The sequence below is a fragment of the Columba livia genome, chromosome 1, assembly GCF_036013475.1.
Source record: "Columba livia isolate bColLiv1 breed racing homer chromosome 1, bColLiv1.pat.W.v2, whole genome shotgun sequence".
Lineage (NCBI taxonomy): Eukaryota > Metazoa > Chordata > Aves > Columbiformes > Columbidae > Columba > Columba livia.
In genome coordinates, this window is record NC_088602.1 from 85,223,499 (window position 1) to 85,243,364 (window position 19,866).

The 19,866-nt window shown below is 48.0% G+C and overlaps 1 protein-coding gene across 1 annotated transcript in view; it reads right to left on the minus strand.

Annotated features, from left to right (window-relative positions):
• The window catches only part of CD80 (CD80 molecule), a 29,253-nt gene extending 10,645 nt beyond the window's left edge, over positions 1-18,608 (minus strand). The window contains exons 1-4 of the mRNA XM_021299677.2: positions 18,473-18,608; positions 18,234-18,333; positions 4,153-4,482; positions 1,256-1,537 (exon numbers count right to left, since the gene is read on the minus strand). Of these exons, the coding sequence (XP_021155352.1) occupies positions 1,256-1,537; positions 4,153-4,482; positions 18,234-18,315 (694 nt within the window). The 5' untranslated portion in view covers positions 18,316-18,333; positions 18,473-18,608. The remainder of the gene's footprint in view (positions 1-1,255; positions 1,538-4,152; positions 4,483-18,233; positions 18,334-18,472) is intronic.
• Positions 18,609-19,866: the final 1,258 nt, after the last annotated feature.

The following is a 19,866-nucleotide window of genomic DNA, read 5'->3' on the forward strand; positions in this document are numbered from 1 at the left end:
TACCAGAGGCTGTATTCTGTCTGGAGCTCTGTGTCCATGAAAGACTAGTTTGGAGGACCATTTCCATCTTACCAAAATGGGAATGGTTCCACATCTTAAAAATCAAAACCTGGGGTTTTGTGACTGCTGTTGTCACTGTTGATTGCACTCTCCTCTGAGGATCTGCGTGACAACAGCGTATTACTATTACTTTTTTTTTTGTTGCTCTCCTTTTCTATGTAGCATGATATTCATAACATTCTTCCATTACCATCTCCAGGGACATTATGCACTACATCTAGAAATAACTAATATTCATAAAGCACTAGTTTCTGGCATTCGTTCTGAAGCTGAATGGCACTTCTCCTCACAAGGCCCTTTGATTTTAGTAAGATTGATGAAGAAGGTGCCTTGATGAATAAGGTACAATTCCCAAGGAAAAACAGCACTTCTCTTGCTTCCCTTGAAGGTGCCCTTATCTCTACAGTGAAAACATCAGACCCAGAGACATTTCAGAATACTTTTTTGGTAACAACATTAAAAAAAATCCTTTTGGCTTTCAGAATTTTCTTCCAAATCCCCTTCTACTGCAAAACATCTGGACTGTAGTGTGCTGCCTTCCCTCATGCTGTTTCTCCTTGTGCCTCAAGCTTTTCAGAGCACAGACTTATCTATTATGTTATCACTTTCAAGCCACGCACAGTGATGGAATTTTTTTTGTATGACTTAAGCCTATATTAAATATGTGTATGAAAGCAGAGTTTTCCCTAGACCCCAGCTGACAGTTTCTGTCGCTGAAGCAGGAACAAACATGCTTGTTAAATGAAGAAATTATTTTTAAGTGCAACCTGAGGCTTTTGCAGCACGCACATTTCTCAAGACCCTCCATTCTAATACCAGATCTGTATCACGCAACTGGCAGCAAGACGGTGCTGGTACAGAGGGGCCCAGCATGGTGGCAGCCCCAGCTTGTGGGAGACACCGAGGCTGACATCAGCAGATCCCAATGGAACCCAGTTGCCCCCTCAGCCCAGCTGTGACTCATAGCAAAGCAGCAGGAGGACAGAGCCATCTCTGCTTGCCAGTCACTGCCGTGACTCTCCTCTCCCACCCCTGCTGTCTTACAGCCTTTGAAATATTTTGGTGTGCAGCCCACAGGCGGGATCATTGGGTCATCCTTGCATGAACATATACACAAAATCTACCGCTTTTTTCAGAGGCAAACCAGCAGATTCAACAAAATGGTTTTGTAACACAAACTATTAATAAAACGTACTCAGAAACAAACTGGTGGACTTGGAAAAGCCATCATTTTCAATGGAGCAAGTGATGCTGATGTCTTCGGTCACGTTGAGCCAGAGTGTGCCAGTGACATTGTACGGGCTGAGGCTGGACTTGGACACCCAGCTGGCATTCCACACCACAGACACGTTGTTGAGGGTCCCAGAGATTTTGGGTTTGGGAAAACCTCCATGAGAAGAACATCTTACCACCATCTCAGTTAATTCACAGGAATCAGCGGATACTTCTGTTGTTATGTTCGGCTCAGTGAAGTCAGCTGGAGCAAGAAAGATTTAGTTAACATTCTGTCAGATTACGGCAAGGGCCGCAATCCTGATCACTCACAGTCAAAGCAAAGACTCCCACACAGGGCATTCTTCCTTTATCATAATCTTTTTGGCCTGTCTTGTGCCTTAGTGTTCTCCTCACAGCCTTGACTGGACATGGCCTTGGCCTTTGCTTCTTCTCCTGCCTGGGCAGTACACAGACTTCGTGACCCCACCCCTCCAATGCTGCTGTTTCTCTCAGCATACACCAGTTTGTGGAACAACAGAAGGACTCATAAAACAGGTAGGAGAAACAGGGGACTGAATAAAAATCCATACTGGAGGCCAGGGTGGACAATTTCCTTCTCCCTCCCTCATTAGTCCTGTCTCAGCCAGAAGCTCACAGAGGGTCCATCTCTGCTGGGAGAGGAGGTGAGTCGCATGTTGGTCTCTAAGCCTGCATGGTCAGCAAGAAACTGAATTACGTTTTCTCCATGAGAGCCCCTCCAGAAGGCCCAGCTGAGAGCAAGACCAAGTCATACTAGCCATTGCAAATATGCATAGCAATACACAGGTCCTCTCAGACCATGTTCTCACTGGACTTTTTTCTCATTGCCAAAGACAGTTTTCAGAGGTTTCCCACACACACAGCTTGTTCCATGCCTTCCTGCTTGGTCAGATGTGTTTGTAAGGCTACATGGTGAAATGGATGAGAGGACTAACACAAGTGAAGAAGGAGAAGAAAGGTGGTGTTCTAAGCCTGCTTCCCTTTGCCAATCTGGTTCACCGTGTTACTGTAAACAGTTGCACTGGTAAAACTGAAGATGCCCGTGAGTTGTAATAAACAGCCCAGGGTGAGGAGGAGGAGGAGGCAAGGGGTGGAAAAGGAAATATTTAAGGCTGGAAAAATCTCCATGTGATGACATCTTTAGCAAGAGAGGCCTCAGAAAAAGCAGCTTAGTTTGCAGGTGGGCTTAAGTCACAGCATCACCACCGCTGCCAAAGGGACCAGATTTTCCCTCCCAGCCCTGCCAGCTGTAGGTCTGTAGCCAGCCCAGCCCCTCAGGCACAGACCCAGCCGTGGCATGGCCAGACACAGAGCTGCAGCAAATCGCTCAGATTTTTGGAGCAGCTACGGTTTTGTCTGCGATCGCTCCCTGCCTGACTCACCACTTGACCACATGACCGCTGGGATAAGGCTGACAGTCGCTATGTGTCTCCCACAGCTTCTGCTGACCATGAACCCATGGGCTAGGCTACCAGGTAACTAGTAACCAGTGAAAGAACCTTGCTCAACACTGCACGGCTGAACCAGCAGCGGACAAGGAGAGACTCACATTTCCTTCCAGGCTGACTACCTGTTGAGCAATGTGGCATTGACATCTAAGTCCCTTCAAAGCTCCCAGCTGCCTTCATCGAGGCTCCCCGATCAGTCACCAGGGATTAATACTTTTCTGCCTCTCTCAGAGTAACCCAATTCCAGCAGGGGTGAGGGGAGCTTTCCTTTTGCTGATCCCCACAATAACTGATCCCACTTTCCCAAAGGGAGCAGAAGTCCACCACAATTATTACAATCGGCCTGTTAAGATAGCAAAGGGGTTTCTGGAAGGAAAGAAACCTGAGTTATTTGCAGAGAGGAAAAGAGATCCGTTGTTTCACATTTTTATGCAGTTGGCTCCTCAGCCCTCACCGTTAGAGAGGGTGCTGCCAGTGCACTTCCCTTTTTTCATATTGGTTCCCAGAAAGATCACTAAATTTGTCTCCTTGCACATAACCCCACCGTGACAGGCAGGCAATGGCCAAAACTCAGGATCTTGTGGGTTTTTTCCTGATGAATCTCATTCCCGATGGGGAATGCTCATTCACTGGCTTGTCTGGAAGATTCCTGGAACTCTCTGCTGCTAAAGGTATTCAAATATATGTGTATATTTATATATGTTACCAGTATCTCTGCCTTTGGTTGAAATCAATCGGCACAAAAACTGTGGTGGAAATGGAAATGGAAAATAATGTCAACGGAACTTTTTGTAGCCTCCAAGAAAAGATTCAGATTCATTTTGAGCAAAGGGACTCAAGTTTTTTCTTTAAGGTAAAAAGCCCCAAATCTCCAGCTGAGCTCAGCCTTAGGTTGTGGAGCTGCAGCGCAGCCAGCAAGCTGGCCAGTCCTCTGAAGAGCCTTGGGGCTGGATGTGGGCCTGAGATGCTGAGGCGGCCACAGAGAAGCAATGACACCCTGTTCCTCTTTTGGCTTGGATGCTTCCTGTGCACCAAGGGCTTGGTCTCTGCTTTGCCCAAAAGACAGCAGGAGGCAGAGGTGGCCTAGGTTGCTCACCAGCAGTGGTACCTGGGGAGGTGTCCTGGGAGGGGCCCTTGCCCAAGAGGGGGCATCAAGGGGAGGATGGTGGGCTGGTGGTGGGAAAGGTTAATTTTCTGTACCAGGTGTAGCTTTGGAAAGGTAAGGGGGGAGGCTGCTAGTATGGAAATACAGGGGCCTTAACACACTTTCCAGCAGTCTTTCAGACTTGATGGAAGTCTATCTGCTACACTATGACTGATTGGAGAAGTGTCTCTTACACCCACAGGCTGGCACCAGAAAGCCTCAGGTGTCAGGAAGCAATCCACCTACCTGTAACAAAGAGGGTGACAGCCTCTTCACACACAACGACTGAGTTCTGCGAAGTTCTGAGGTGCTGAACTATACACTGGTAAGGGCCACTGTCTAGAATTTTCACAGGGGAGATCCACAGAGTGAGGTTCGTTTCGTTCATCTCTGTGCGGTTCTTGGGCGTGGAGATCATCTTCCCTTCTGAGTAGGCAAGCACTACATCTGTGGTGTTCTTCTGCCAGTAGACCCGGTAATTTTGTAGGCTTTCCGAGCTGGGAATTTCATAACAACAAGGCAGGCCAACTTTTGCCCCCACTTTGCCTTTGATTACTTTCTTCTCCAGTGCATAGCCTGTAGGTGGGGGACAAACAAAAGTCAGTGAGACAGTGGTACAGCTTTGTGCCAGGATCTGCTGCACAGAGCTTGTGTCTTTCAGCTCTGTCTACGCCCACTAACATACCCCATAACCCACCCAGCTGTTCACAACTTCAGCTCTGCACGCAGGGGAAGTCTACCTTGGCACTGCCTTTTATATGATGCTCCAGTTCTACTTAGGATCCCAAGCTAGAGAGGGCACACAATGATTTCTGCATGGATTTCTGAAGGGAAAGGCAGGAGAGTTACCTGCCTGAACAGAAATTTTGCTGGTCCCTTAAAAAATCCACACCTCAGAGTAAAGAATTTCCATGTAAAGGGATAAAAACACACATGCCCAAACTGCTATCTCCTCTGCTCCTCCTTTTCAGAGCTCAGTGTTTGGAAAGTCTGTGTCACCCTCGAGTGAGTTCCCTGTATGCCAAACAGGGCCACAGTGGACTACTAGTTTGGGGGTTTTGGGGTTATTTTAGAAGATTTTTTTAATATAAGAAAAAAACCCAAACCTTTCAAGATCCCAGAAGCTAGAAGCAACCCTACAATAGTAAACAAAGGTTACAGCCACACAGTTATCAGCTTCCTAGTATTAGCAAATGAACAATTTTGCCTAGTATAGCTAAGACAAATTTGTATTTGTGAAGGCCTGTGGGCTTCCCTTGGGAATACCTGCAAAGCAGCACAGGCATTCCCCAACTCCTGCCCAGTGACTGTGTCAGTGCCATACCCAGTACACAGGCATGTGCCTACAATAACAAGCTGAGGCCCTCACAAGGGGGAAATCAGGTCCAACTTTCACCAGGTTAGCAGTAATTCCCCCTGCTTCACACTACAACTTCTATGCACGCCACTCTCGTGGTCAGCCCGGCTTTCCCACTCGCCTTCCTCTTTGCAGTAGGTAGGTGCTGGTAGGGGCCAGGATCTGACATGTGAGGGAACAGCCTAGCAAGGAGCTCCTGGTGTTGCTGAAATGGTAACCCAGTACTAATCCATGGTCCTGTGCTCTACCAAGGCCTGGCAGGTGGCTGAGCTTTTGCCTGGGTTTGTGCAACCTTCAGGATGATGCTTATCCCTGGACAGCCTGCTTTCTTAGTACAGAAAATCAGGCTGCTTTACACTTGCCCTGCTTGCACCCATCTCTGGTAGTGGAGGGGGGATACCAATATGATGCACTCCATTGGCTGAGAGCAAAACAAGAGAATAGCCAGCCTCAGGACAGAGGAGATTCAAATTCCCTCTTCTTTCCCTGGAGAACAGATCTTCACAAACATGTCTGAGAGAGAAAAAGTCCTGACCAGGCAGTGTTTCACTGATGGGGAAAGCAAAGCATCAGCCAGTGGTGGATGTGAGACTCCACGTGCAAAGCCTCAGACTGAAGTGTGAACTGAACATTTGGCAAAGCTGAGCCTAAGAACAGCCACCTATCCTCAGCAGAGTCTGGCTGTTGCTCACACTTTATTGCCACTGCTAACCCCTACCCACAGCCACGCTGTACAGAGGCACAGAGCGCAGCACTCCGTGTGTGACATTCAGATTCAGCTGAAGTGTCCGAAACAGCCAGAAGCTTGTTACCCACCAGGGCTCATTTGCTTAGCGGTGACAATATCAGAACAGGTTGCCCAGAGAGGTGGTAGGTGCCTCATCCCTGGAGACATTCCAGGCCAGGCTGGACAGGGCTCTGAGCAACCTGATCTAGTTGAAGACGCCCCTGCTCATTGCAGGGGAATTGGACTAGATGAGCTTTGAGGGTCCCTTCCAACCCAAACTATTCTATGATTCTATGACTTCCAGACCCTTGGGATGCCACCACACAGCTGGCAGCCAGACCCTTGTGGCATGCTGACCTGTGCCCAGCAGCACACCCTGATGAAAGTGCTTCGCAATCCTCCAGCTGCCAGTGCTGGAGGGAGACAAGCAGATACTCAGTCTGTGACCCGGCACAGACAGATCTTGGGGCAGCATTGGAGGCCACTTGCTGAAGCTAAGCCCAGAGCGAGCATGTGACAAAATATGAAATAAGCTTTCACCCCCTCTACCCTGCGGCACACCTGTCCATGTCCCACTTGCACGCTTTACATTAATCTGTAGGAAACACACTGAAAAATACTGGGGAGGTCCTGGCAACACTATGGAATGTTTTAATTTAATTAAATCAAATAGAATATATAATTAAACAAGCAACTTCTCCTTTGACTGGTTTCCCTCCACTCAGCCGCTTCATTGATCTTCCAAAGGGAAACACATTTCAAACACATTTCTCCCCCACAACACTGCCTGTACTTCCCCTTCTAATGCATCACAAACTCTGAGCAACCAGACTGCGGCGGAGCAGGAGCCCACTCAGCCCGCTGATCTGTATCAGCCAGCAACTGGTAGCAAAATGGGAGAAAAAACAGTTCTTCCACACCGCACAGGGTAAGACCTGCTGTTCCCTGACAGTCTTTGGCAGCCAGAATTTTAGGGTTTTCTTGACATCAGCAGTTTAATCACTGCTGCTGGAACAGTTTTTGCCCTTTCAGGGGTGCACGTATGGTTTTGGCTTCCACAGCATCCTGTGACAAGGAGTTACACGGTTTGATTATATACTGTGTGAAAAAGCGTTTCCTCCTGTCCACCTTAAAAGCAGCCCTCTTTAGGATGTGATTCTTGAAGTTCCTCCTCCTGCATGTCTGCATTCATTTGTATGCGTGTGTGTTTTTTCCCCTCAACCACATCTTCGCTTATTCTCACAGTTCAGCTCTTACTATTGTTGGAGAGACTCACAAGAGCAGCCAGTCAGACTTTGGGATTGTGGAGCCTAATAAAGACAATTTTCTATTTTCTTTTGCAGCAATAGGGGAAGAGTAGGCGTAATGTAAATGTCATGGTGACATAGCATCATGAGTTGCATGAGGTTCTGCACGCTTTGCCCCTAAGAGTGTCCTTTGCAACCAAAAGGAGAACAAAAACCTTCTTGGCAGTACATGTGCAGGGGCTGGAAACTCCTGCTGATGTCACATCTACCCTTAAAAGGCTCTGTACCCTTGAAACTGCAAGCTGAATGCTGCGAGCCTGAAGGAACCGAAGTCCACAAAGAGTCATTCAGCCCCACAGAAGTCCCCTTTCACTTTAAAGGTGAACTGCAAAGCAAAAATGAAAATCCAGTTCTGTCCCGTTTCTGTGCTGAATGGTCTCTGTAACCAGCCTGTAGGGGAGATACCCACCTTTTTCTAGAAAAAAAATAAGAGGATCCCTCCCCTTCCCACCCCCTTGCAGCACACCCGCTCTCTTGATGTGCACACCAGTCACTCCGACACTGGAAGCCCTCGGCGTGTGGCAATGCTGAACTGATGAAAGGGCTGACTTTCTGTTCCCTGGGCAGAAAAACATGTTTAGTTCAAACTATGCCTGTGCTGCAGATGCCCCATGTGGTGAGGCCAGTTAGAACAGAAAGGTGAGTGTAGGGGAAAACTGTCCTTTCTCATTTGCTCCAAGAGTCAACAAGCAGGAGAGCTGTTGAGCCTGTATCCCTGTTTCCTTCATTCCTTCCCCAAGCTGTGTTTCAGAAATTCCATGGTCACAGAGACCTTTGTTATCCCGGCCGCACATACAATCAGGCAGTAGGGGATGGCAGATTGACTCTGGGACAGAAGTCCTGAGAGATATTTGACTGTAAAAGGCGACACAACGCTCTAGAGAAGCAGCGTTGAGCTGTTGTAGCTCTTCAGATAATTCCTGGTGAACAGAAACCCCAAAGCCATTCTCTTTCCCTTCTGTTCTCCATTTTTCTGCCCTTCTGGACCGCTTTGCCTTTTCTTGGTTTTAGCTTGGGTTACCTTGCTTTAGACACAACCCCCAAAGCAATGCACATGAAGGGAAATGTCCTTCTTGGTGGGCCTGTAATCCTGAGTCTGGGATGGCAGATGACAGAATTTATCACATCTCCCTTGGTGCTCTCTATTTCATAGATGATTTACCTTCACTGAGGGAAGGAGGGGAAGTCTTACTGCTACTTTGGATTTATATGCATGCTGTGTTATTTGCTAGATGAAAACTGTTCTCAAGAGATGTGCGCCTGGATTTTGCAATGACTGGACTGTGTAATTTCAGCTATTTGAGAGTTTAGTGTTTAGTGTTGTAATGTTCTTCACCATGAGGATGGTGAGACACTGAAACAGGCTGCCCAAAGAAGTTGTGGATGTCCCATCCCTGGAAGTGTTGAAGGCCAGGGGTTGGACGGGGCTTTGAGCAACTTGGCCTAGTGGAAAGTGTCCCTGCCCATGGCAGGGGGGTTGGACTAGATCATTTTAAGGTCCCTTCCAGACAAAACTATTCTATGATTCCCTTGCCCCTGTGTAAGCATCAGGTAAAACAGTGGATCTGCACATTTTTTGGACTGACAGTCCTGCAAAAAGCTCTGAGGCAAATTGTTTGTGGCACACCAAAACTGGGAGAAAACAGCCTCGCATTGCTTTTATTCCATAAGGTGCTTTGCAACAGCACCTGGTCTCTCTAATATTGAATTATGGGCACCACTGGCTTTGCTGATGATACCTTTTTTTGCCCTCTGCCGGTGCGTGGACTGGAAAAAGGGAGTTGGGGCAGCTCTGGGAGGAGGTGTACATCATGCCATGGTGAGGCAAGGGCAGTTCTGGTAACTGGGGCTGGGCCAGCCAAGGAAAACACGTCTCGTGGAGCTGCGGCTTTCTCCTGCTGGCCATCCCCTGGGGTCAGTGAGGGAATCATACCCAACAGTCCCCGGGTAATTCTGCAGCTCAGGCTCCTCATTTTCTGTGAGCAGCACATTCACCCCAAACTTGCAGGATTTATCCTTTGAGGACAATGAGGACAAAGTATTTTGGGGGGATTTCTGAGGAAGACAGATAATCAGTTGAAAAATGAGAGATTTTGAAAAGTTGAGTCTTTAAAGGACTAGAAACTCCCCTTTGGTCTTTTCTTTATCCCAGGTGATTTTACAAGTGAGGAATAAGATTTTACCAAAGCTTTCCATGGAGTTAAAATTCATCAAATGTCTTGTTCTACACCGGGATACATGAGGAAATGCTTTGTATTCAAATCAGTGCTGTGACAGACTCCTGTGAACGCACTGATCACAGAGAAGACCCCATTAGATGCCCAGATGACTTCTGCATGGAGCCTTCATGACAGCCCAACAGCACATAAAAACACTGCCTTCCTCTGCGTTTTGCAGTAAATACCCTGTGCAATGAGAAAGATAGGATGCAACAGAGAAAAGGTGGTGCTATTGTCCTCTTTAATGAGTCTGTGACCGTGTATTAACCTGGGCACAAGTGCCTGGCAAGCCTCCCTGGCTTTTCCTGCCCAGATTCCACTTCAGCAGGTAGAGGCATGCAAAAGGAGGTCTCAGCATGCAGAGAAGGGAGGAATGGCCCTTTCCCCTTGCACAATCCCAAGCCCAAACTTCTAGTCAGAAGCCACAGGCCTTCTGCTGCCCTTCAGCTGCTCTGGCAAAGCCAAGCAGCTGCGAACCCAGTTTGCTTTGCTCATGTCACGGTGACCTCTTGTGGGGTCGTGTTCCCTTACTCATCGCAAATGTGGTGAGAGAGAGAAGCAGAAGAGAAGACGTCCCAAAGAAGAACAGCGACGCACTTCATTCGGCAGCAGTCCCACTCAGTCTCGCTTCCGTGTACCCACTCATACTAGTTGAGTGTGCCCGCGCCCATTAAGTCACGGGATTAATCCTGGTTTATGATGATGTGATGCCTTGCCTGAGGTAGGGGAACAGTTTAAAGAGGTTTTTCTAAAAGTTCAGCTTTGCTTGCTTCTGTGCTGTAACCTCGGGCTGCCATGCTCAGAGCGGTACAGCAAGGGCACGGCCTGCCTTTCATGGCTTTATGCACTTCCCATCCTCACATTGCCACATTCCTCACAAACAAAACACTAAACTTGCCTCACCCCGCTCTATACTGTGTGATTTGGCAACAATTATAATATTCCCATGATGTGTTGGTGCCTGATTCCTTCAGCAACCTCCATTCCGTTTTAACACTGTTTTGTTTCACATGCAAAGCCTTTAGTGGAAAAATTCTTGAAATCCTGAAGCAGCTGTGAAAACCAGAGGACACCATCCTGTGTTTACAGAAATACAGCCCATCTTTGGGACTGTGCACTAATCCCATTGATTTTTTTTCCAGCAGCATGTTAACTTGAGGTTCTGTTGATGACAAATGAAATTATCAATCTTATTTGTCTCCTTGAGCATACTTTGATAAGCAGTGATTTTAGAGTGTTCACAGGGTGCTCTCAAGACATGCTGGTGTCTTAGACACACACACTACTCCTGCCAAAGCTCTCCCTCCGACTACATTTTCCTTTGCAGGTTGCAGACTGAACGCTCTGCTTTCTCCTGTCTTAACCATCAGAAAGCAGATTTCACACCCCCCTGATAGCCTTTTGCCACAAAAACCAGCAAGGCGACACAGCCAGACCAGGAATGAAAGGAATTGCCCTTACTGAGTCATGACTCTGTCAAAAACCTGGCTTCAAAGGGAAGGAAACTCCATTAATCACAGAAAAGTTCCATGATTGGTAATCGGCAACTGAGAAGATGAAAAAGAACCTGAAATACTTTGGTAAAGGGCTCAGTGCAGTGCTGCGGCAGCTCTAGCCAGCCGGGACCCCTCCTTCTTGCTCCTGTGGTACCCAGCTCTGTTTCGGTACTTCTTGAGATATAGATCTACTGCTCTCTGAGTCACCTCTGCCCCGGCTGGGACAAGCCCACAGCTTGGGTATGTCCAGTTTGCTCTGTTTATAGCATGAGTAAGATCGCAACTCTTTGCAAGTCAGCGGGCAAATTTCTAACCTTGGCAGTAGCCAAGAGGTCAGATCCAAGCAAGGAGATGGAGATGAGATGCCAAAGTACTTGCAGGTGGGGTGGGGACTATATTGTGTCTTAAGACCTTCCCCTTTTCTGCAGAGCCCTCCGCAGGGGTGTTGGTTGGGGAAGAGAAGAAGAAGGGCTTGCTTATCTCCTGTGCTGCATACCAGCAGGGACACCAGCGATGGGGATAGAAGGACACCTTTGACCGGGGGAAGAGCCTTTCTGAACCTTCCTCTTTCCTCTGTTCCTAGCACACAAGTGGGTGACCCTATTAGAATAAAAAAGGGCACGGGGGGAGAACACAAAATCTGGATGTTCTCAGGGGATTTGCATATTTTATTTCCTTTTGAGATGAAATTCCTTCAACTGGCTCAGCACTCTTTCGGTTTCCCAGCATGGGGGCAGAAACTAGATGTGGCAGTTGTGTAAGACAGGCCTTTGGGGGAGATTTGTTGCACACAAAGACAAAAATAAATTTGTTAATTTTTTCCCCTGCAGACTCTGTCCCTCGCTGACTGGATCACTTTGTACTTCCTCTATATTTATCTCCCAGCTGAAGATGTTCTCAGATAATTTTCCTAATTCCTCCAGTACCACGGCCATGCATACTGCTGTCCTCGCAGCAGAGCTTTTGAAGTTGAGATTCTCCCCACTGCTTCAGGCCCTGGTTTTCTTCAGTGCTTGCTAAATCTCACTGCCTCGCATACTCCCGAAGTAGCTAGCCCACTCTGGAAACTAATAGAAGCTGAAAGTGCCCAGTAACCAGGAAAATCAAGTACGATACCTCTCACATAAGACCAATCAAATGTAGAAAAATTATTACTTTTTTTCTTCTAAAGTACTTGCCCACAGCCATAGCAATATTCACCAGTGCAGCTACCAACGCTACAGACCTGCCAGCCATTATCTTGTTATAAAAACCTGAGTCCCCACTCAGGCACTAACTCATGAATGCTCTGCAGACAGCAACCCTGACAATAACCCCACAGCTGGAGGCCTGGCAGGAGGAGAAAGGAAACGGCCCTATGTGAGTGCTGCGTGGAAAGTGGTAATTAACTGAAGGGTGACTAGTGAAACGAGACCAAAGTGGCCCAGAGGTGTCTGAAAGCTACAAAAGCTGCAGAGGGAGTGAAATGAGAGAGCTGGGCAGGGGCTGCTGGAGGCAGCGGCTGGCGGCAACGCAGGGCAGCGCAGGGAAGGGGCTCTTGGAGGGTGCAAAGCAGCGTCTGACAGCGATGTCTCTTCAGACTGAAGTACTTTCCCTGGCATGGGGATGAAATCCTTGTTTGCTGGGCATGTAAAATTACACTGGAGGTTACCTGCTATGGCGAGAGCAGCGGTGCACAGAAAGACCTGCCTTGGTGATCTTTTGTAACAACTTTTTATATGATATGGTAGCATTCTGGGCTCGCCACAAGGTGAACATCCTAGGAGTGCAGTATAGCAAGAGAGGCCACCATTAGCCAGCAGTCAGCACTTTTATTTTCAGCCAGGGAGTCCCCTGGGACCAATGATATTTTAAAAGCATAACAGTGAAAAAGCAGAAGCAAAGCCTGTGGCATTTCCGTGTTGGGAAAGATTTACATATTCTCAAATGACCTTCTGAGACTCCCGATAGTGATGTTCCTCCAAGGGGACAGAACAGCTACAATTAAACTAAGTTAATCTATTTAAAACCAAAACTGACCTCCTTTTTGCCAAGCAAACAGCCTTCACTGTATTCAACACATTTGCCTTGCCACCTCATAAAAATACCACATCTACACGCATGCAGCACTGGTAGTGGGAAACACAGGCTTAAAAGGAAGGAGAGTTTTTCTGAACGTGGAAATTCTCCTCCAGCCTGGCACAACCTCAGGGTGCAGCCGGATGACACAGTGACATGCATCTCATGTCTTCTCCACGCGAGAAGAGGTGATCTGGCTCCCCTTTCCCTTCCAACCCCACATTCTCCCACTCTTTTCCTTGCAGATGGCTCAACATGCCACTTTGGTGTAAAAGAAGGAGCAAAAAGCCCCAGAAACTTTCTGCTAAGCTGGGAGTTGAATTAGCTCATTCAAGGATCAGAGACATGCCAGAATTAGTGTAAAGGAGGGACGGACTGTGCAGACGGAAGCGGAGGATTGAGGAGCAGGATCACACTTTGGGTGGCAAGGACCTGTTTGGTCCCCTCAGCTGTGCTGCGCTTCTGCATCCCCTCCAGGGTACAAAGAGTTGTGTGTAAAAGCAGACTGGCACTGAAGAGAGCAGGCTGACCCCCGCAAAAGTCTCACTCATCACAAGTGAGGCAGGGGGATAAGTGGCAGCCTTCATTTCTGTTAGATTAATTATGGCCATTAAGCCAATCTCTCAGAACTGAGGCAGCAGTGGGCAGGAAAGGTGTGAGGGAGGACAGGGTGGCAAGTTCTGCTGGTAACCTACCACAGCACCTAAAAACTTCAGCCCCAAACTTTGCATGTTTAAATGCAGGAATGTCACGCTGCAAAAAAAAAAAAAGGTTACAAATGTCTCAGTGATCCAAGAAATGCAAAAAAGCTGTTCCCCTCAGAGTAATGTGAGATCACTGAAGTTATCTGAGTTCATTCGGATCTAACTGGAAAAGGAAAAAAAAGAAGTGAGTGAAAGGAACGTTTGACTGGTAGATTTACAAACTCGGTATGCAGGCGTATGACTGTATTTTGACTGTGTAAGAATGTAGCTTGTCAATGTTTAATTTTCTGTGTTTTTCTAAGGAATTATTTCATTAAAACGAACAAAGAAAACACAACAGAAGAAATTAAGACATCTGTAAGTAAAAGCAAGAGACTTTAGTTGAGTTTCCGTTTCTCCATACAAGCTGTTACAGCAGGTTTCACTCTGGATAGATAGACAGACAGACAGACAGAAAAAGGAGTTGCTTAGTTCTGCTGCTCTTGGTTTTGAACGAAAGATGTTTCTTTTCTGCATGTCTGGAATAGGAGGAGACAGAAACTCATCCGAAAAAAAGAAATTAAAAAAACAGCTGAAGGCAGCAAAAGCAATAAGACAGAAACTCAATTTGCATCTAGTGATCAAGCGGGCAAATCTGGTACATAAAGAAAAATTTCTGTTATCCCCGCCATGAAATCTGCCCCAGGCACAATCCACACTGGAGCTGGCATGGAAGTTAGCCGCCCAGCACCTCAAGCTCATTGCTAGACACTCCAATATTTGGCAGGGCCACAAAACGGCGAATCTTTCTTGTTCGAACCCTCTTTGTCCCCTTGTGAAACCCAGCTCTGCTCCAAGCTCTTCATTGGCAGTAACATGTGAGAGGGGATTCCCAGAGTGAGTTACTTGTGAGCCAGCGCTCGCTCACAGCGCGGAGGGAAGTAGCTATTCCCCCCGCCCTCCCGACTCTCCAATAACTCCAAAAAGCTGTAGGGATTTTCCTCAAAACTTCCCAAAAAATTTCAATGCTGGGAAGAAACCAAGAGCTAGACAGTCCCCGGTCAGATGAAAACTCCAGGGATGTCTAAAAGGAATAGTCCACGGACAAACCCAGGCTCACTGGGGCCCTGCAAGCAGTGCTTATGCCAGATTTGCACACAGAAATCACAGAATCACAGAATGTCAGGGATTGGAAGGCACCTCAAAAGATCATCTAGTCAAATCTCCCTGCTAGAGCAGGAACACCTAGATGAGGTTACACAGGAATGTGTCCAGGTGGGTTTTGAATGTCTCCAGAGAAGGAGACTCCACAACCTCCCTGGGCAGCCTGTTCCAGTGCTCTGGCACCCTCACTGAGACTAAGTTTCTTCTCATATTTGAGTGGAACCTCCTGTGTTCCGGTTTGTACCCATTGCCCCTTGTCCTATCATTGGTTGTGACCGAGAAGAACCTGGCTCCATCCTCGTGACACTTACCCTTTACATATTGATAAACATTAATAAGGTCACCCCTCAGTCTCCTCTTTTCCAAGCTAAAGACCCCTAGCTCCCTCAGCCTTTCCTCATAAGGGAGATGCTCCACTCCCTTAATCATGTTCGTTGCCCTGTGCTGGACTCTCTCCAGCAGTTCCCTGTCCTTCTGGAACTGAGGGGCCCAGAACTGGACACAATATTCCAGGTGTGGTCTCACCAGGGCAGAGTAGGGGGGAGGGGAACCTCTGTCGGCCTAGGGCTAGGGCAGGGAAAGGCCATACGGGGTGATTTCTAGCAACTTCTTCCTGATACACCAAACTGGGACTGAGAACATCCTGATATTTGTAGGTAGGTGTAAAGGTGAAATGGCAGGAGAAAAACAAGCCCATGGGGATATCGGCGATGCATGCAGACCGTAAATAAATAAGTTTGTGCTGTAATCAAGGCTGTAATCAAGGCTGGTTCTGCCACTTTTCCCCTGTGCTGAGGCAGCAGGGTGCCCATACACATCAGTGTCTCCAGCAGCAGATGACATCTCAGAAGCAGCTCTAAATCACTCCTGCATTTCAGTGGGTCACTTCAGGTGAAGCCCAGAGTAGCAAAATTGAATTACAGAGGAAACAAATATATCTATGTAGCTTGGGCATACATGATTTCCTATGAAATACAACTTTCAAATCATCCTTTTTAATTAAGACCTCTTAAAGATGCCTTCTGCTATGATGTAAATATTCAGCCTGGCGTTCCCTGTGTTGCTATTTCACTCAGGTAGGGCATATGAAACACATCTGCTCTCATCCTAGCACCCTACTTGACCTTTCAGATCACTACGGTGTGGAGATGTGCAAGCGCCAGAACCCCTGGGCTCTAAATAAACCCAAGGGTGCAAGAAGCAGCCGCAGGCTCTTTGTGCCAGCTTTGACTGTGCCTTGCTGTGGTCATGACCAGTCCCACATGAGGTCAGTTCTGTAAATCCTGGCCTTGGTGACCCGCTTAACAACGTGTGGGAAGTCACTGGCAGGGTCATGGCAAACTCCCTTTCTGGGCTTCACCATTTTGCCATGACAAGGTCAGAAGTTGGTCCTTGTGGTCCCTGTGGGTGACCTAGGGAATGCATCACCTCTAAGTCCCAGTAAAGCTTTTAAAACCAATTGTTTGTGGGTACTGTAGCATGTATTTTCAGGGTTCACTGTGTAGGAATACCTCTTTTTGGAGAGAAAGGTGGCAGGGTGTGTACATGTGCATACAGAGGGAGAAAGAGAGCATATTGAGTGTGCTGCCCTTTTCAGCCTGCCAAGCAACCTGCTGCTGAGGAACCAGGAGTTCCACAGAGTCATTGTGTGGGAAACATCTAACAATTGTGCCTCAAAAGCTGATGTAATGCTTTTAAAAAACCTTTCTTTCCTCTCTGCCTCTTGCAGAATTAAACCCCAGAATTTTGTAACTGATCAGATTTGGAGAAGAAAGTCTCAGCAACAGGATGACCAAACCCTACAGGCAGATGGAGTTGTTTCCCAGCCCAGGCATGTCTAGACCTGCCTTACAGTCCCTCACCAAGCCCTTGGCGCCACCACACTTCTCACAGCCCCTGCAGCTGCCTCCTACCCTTTCTCTGGCTATTTGGGTGCTGCCTGTGGCTAGCCAGAGGCTTCTATGCAGTGGTCGAGGATGCCGCATCTCTGCCATCTTTGCCTCCCTGTCAAATTTGGTTGAAAGTGGGCAGGGGATTTGAAAGTTGTGAGCAGGGGCCTAAAGAAACAGAAGGAGACGTGGAAAGCAGGAAAAACTGTCATTCCCTTAGTAAGCCATATTAACAAAAAAAAAAAGGTACAACTACAAGAATATCTAGTTTTCTACCATCAAACTCCTATTTCTAGTACTGGCTATTAGCATGCATCAGATTGTATATCCAGCTATTGCCCATTTTTGTCCATGGAATCCAAATCCTTTTTAGAGAAACTACATGACTGGCTAATTACAACATGCTCACAATTTCATTAATCACAAGCTCTTACAGTACAGAGAAGGAAACCATTCTGCACATGATGGATTGTTTGCCTATTTCAGTACGGGCAAAATACATCCACGCTTGACACGAGTTTCACAAGCACGGAGGTAGGGGAAGGAGTGCGGGGGAAGACAGGAGAGCAAAGATCTCATGGGTGGTGTTTGAGGTGGTTACTTTCTTCACAAGTGAGCTTTGTGCTTCGATCCCTGTTAAATTCTCTGAGTTTTGTTTTAAGATTCTGAGACTGAAACTCAAAATGAAAGTCAGCATCAAGTATCTCCAAGTTTCACAAAATCAGCATGAAAAACTCCTAATTTTGCATCACTTGATTTTTAATCAAAGCCTCAGTTCAGCCTCGCTTTGTTCCAGAGTATCATTAGCTGCAATGAGACACTAAAATTGCCAATAAGCACAACCTATTTTGCATCCACAACGAAACGCAGCTGAGAAGTGACTTTTGTGTCATTTCAAGGTTAACATTTCACACAGCTGAGAAGACTCATCCCAAGCCTCTTGAGGTTGGGGGGGACCTGTGGACTTCAGTAAGCTTTGTGGCAGGTCCTCGCAGAAGAACAGGGGGCAGCCCTTGCAGCCTTCTCATGGGAACTTGTGCTGCAGGAGAAAACCCTCCAACCCACTGCCATTGCCTGGTCGTCCCCACTGTGCGCTCACTTTCAGTCGTCCAAAAAAAAGCAGAAACCACCCCACCACCGAAGCTAAAACCTGAGGGGCTGCGCCACATGTTCACTGTGGACATCAGCCACCCTGAAATCACCCTCCTTGCTCTCACCTCAGCCTGGATGGGTGACCACCTCGCCTCTCCGGGAGCTGGCAGACATGGGTCCCCAGCACTCGCCACCATGGTTAGCAAGCCAGCTGCCCCCAAGCCTCAGCCCCAGCAGAAGACACCAGAACGAGTGCCCTGGGGGGTTGCCATCCCCCAAAGGCAGGCATCCAGCACACCCCATCCCGTGCTCCCCCACCGGCCGCTCCTGCTTACCCGCGCTGAGACAGAGCCCCACCAAGAGCCAGAGCCCCAGCTGCCTCCTCAGGGCCAGCGGGGCGGCGGGCAGGCACACCATCTTCCTGTAGCTCCTGGGCTGGGAGGAGAGGAGGACACAGTTAAGGGGAATGGTGCCTGAGGAGCCACAGCACCCGCTACACCCCCTTCCTTCCTGCCCGCTGCCGCCTCAAAAAAACACGAGCACAAGCCCGGTGTGCCGTGGCGCCACGGGGTACCTGTGGCTTCCCTGGGCGAGCAGCCCCAAGGCCACCCCCTGAGATGGGGAGGAGGCAGGGGGTCAGTGCCTGGCCATAGGCACCTGGCTTCTGCTGCAGAGCCACCCAGACGCTTGCTCCCCGCCAGGCGCGGGGGAAGGCCGGGCAGCAGGCGGGCGCTCGGCCTCATAAATTGCCTCCCGCCCACCCACGGCTTCCTCACAGGGCGTGTGTGAGGCTGCGGCGGTGTGCGCGGTGCCGCCTTCGCCTCTCCTTGACGATACAGATGCACGTCCAGCACGGGGGAGGGAGAGTTTTGGGTTGATGGGGCAGAAAAGGGCCCTGCCTGTGATCGGTTGGCATCGAGTGTAAGTGTTGGGCATTGCCAGCACTGGTGGAGCCTCTCAAGTTGGAGTTTAAAATGCAGCTAAGTGAAACACCTGACACTACTGTGGGAATAATCCTATAAAATTATATTTGAAATTAAAAACCCCACACACCATTATTTCAGGTCCAGGCGGATGCAATCCAACAAGTTCAGTTACACAAAGAAGATTTAAGAAAGACCACCAAAGCTGCAACGTGTTGGTCGTCACAGCCGAGCGTCTGGACAGGGAGCAGCCTCCGGATGTGTCACCAGGACCGAAGGGACTCCAGAGAGCATCCATCAGCCCTGGCAAGAGACATGGAGGAGACCTTGCCTCCCCAGTGTCGGGTCCTCTTCTTCCAGAAGGTGCCCATGACACCCACAGCTCCTCCAGAAGGTGCCCATGGCACCCACCACCAGCCCCTTTGTCCCGCTCCCCAGCTTGCCCCAGCTCAAGGGCGAGGTGTGGGATGTCTGTGCTCTAAAGACTGGAAAGGTAGAGCCCTCGTGAGCCTCAGCGGCCAAACAAAACCAGCCTGAAGCAAATCCTAACCAGAAAAACAAAACACTTAGTAAATAAGAGCGCGTGGGAGGAAACGTGCTAAGTGATGTAGATTTGTACAGATATTGCACATCCTACTGCAAAATAAAACAAACCCCGGCATAGTGTAAGGGGTTATATTTAGCCCTAATAATCACAGTGAGAGGGATACACAGCAATGAAAACCTGATTGTCTCGAAGGAAAAAAAATAAAGTGCACATGCAAACCAAGATGAAAATAATTTATTTAAATGCAGATTTCTGTCTTGCTGATTTAAATTACTTTGATTTAAAGCAAATGCATCCTTTTTATCGGAAATTATTTGCCACAACGTTGCTCCAGTTTTTCTTCAGTATAGATGCCTTGGATTAGATGGAGTAGATGTACTAATGTAGAAGTGAATTGGGCTCATTGGATCATAATACAAATCAGAGTTTTATTTTGGCATAACTAACTAGGTGGTATTCTACAGAGAAATCAAATGGCAGAACAAGAACAGCTTACAG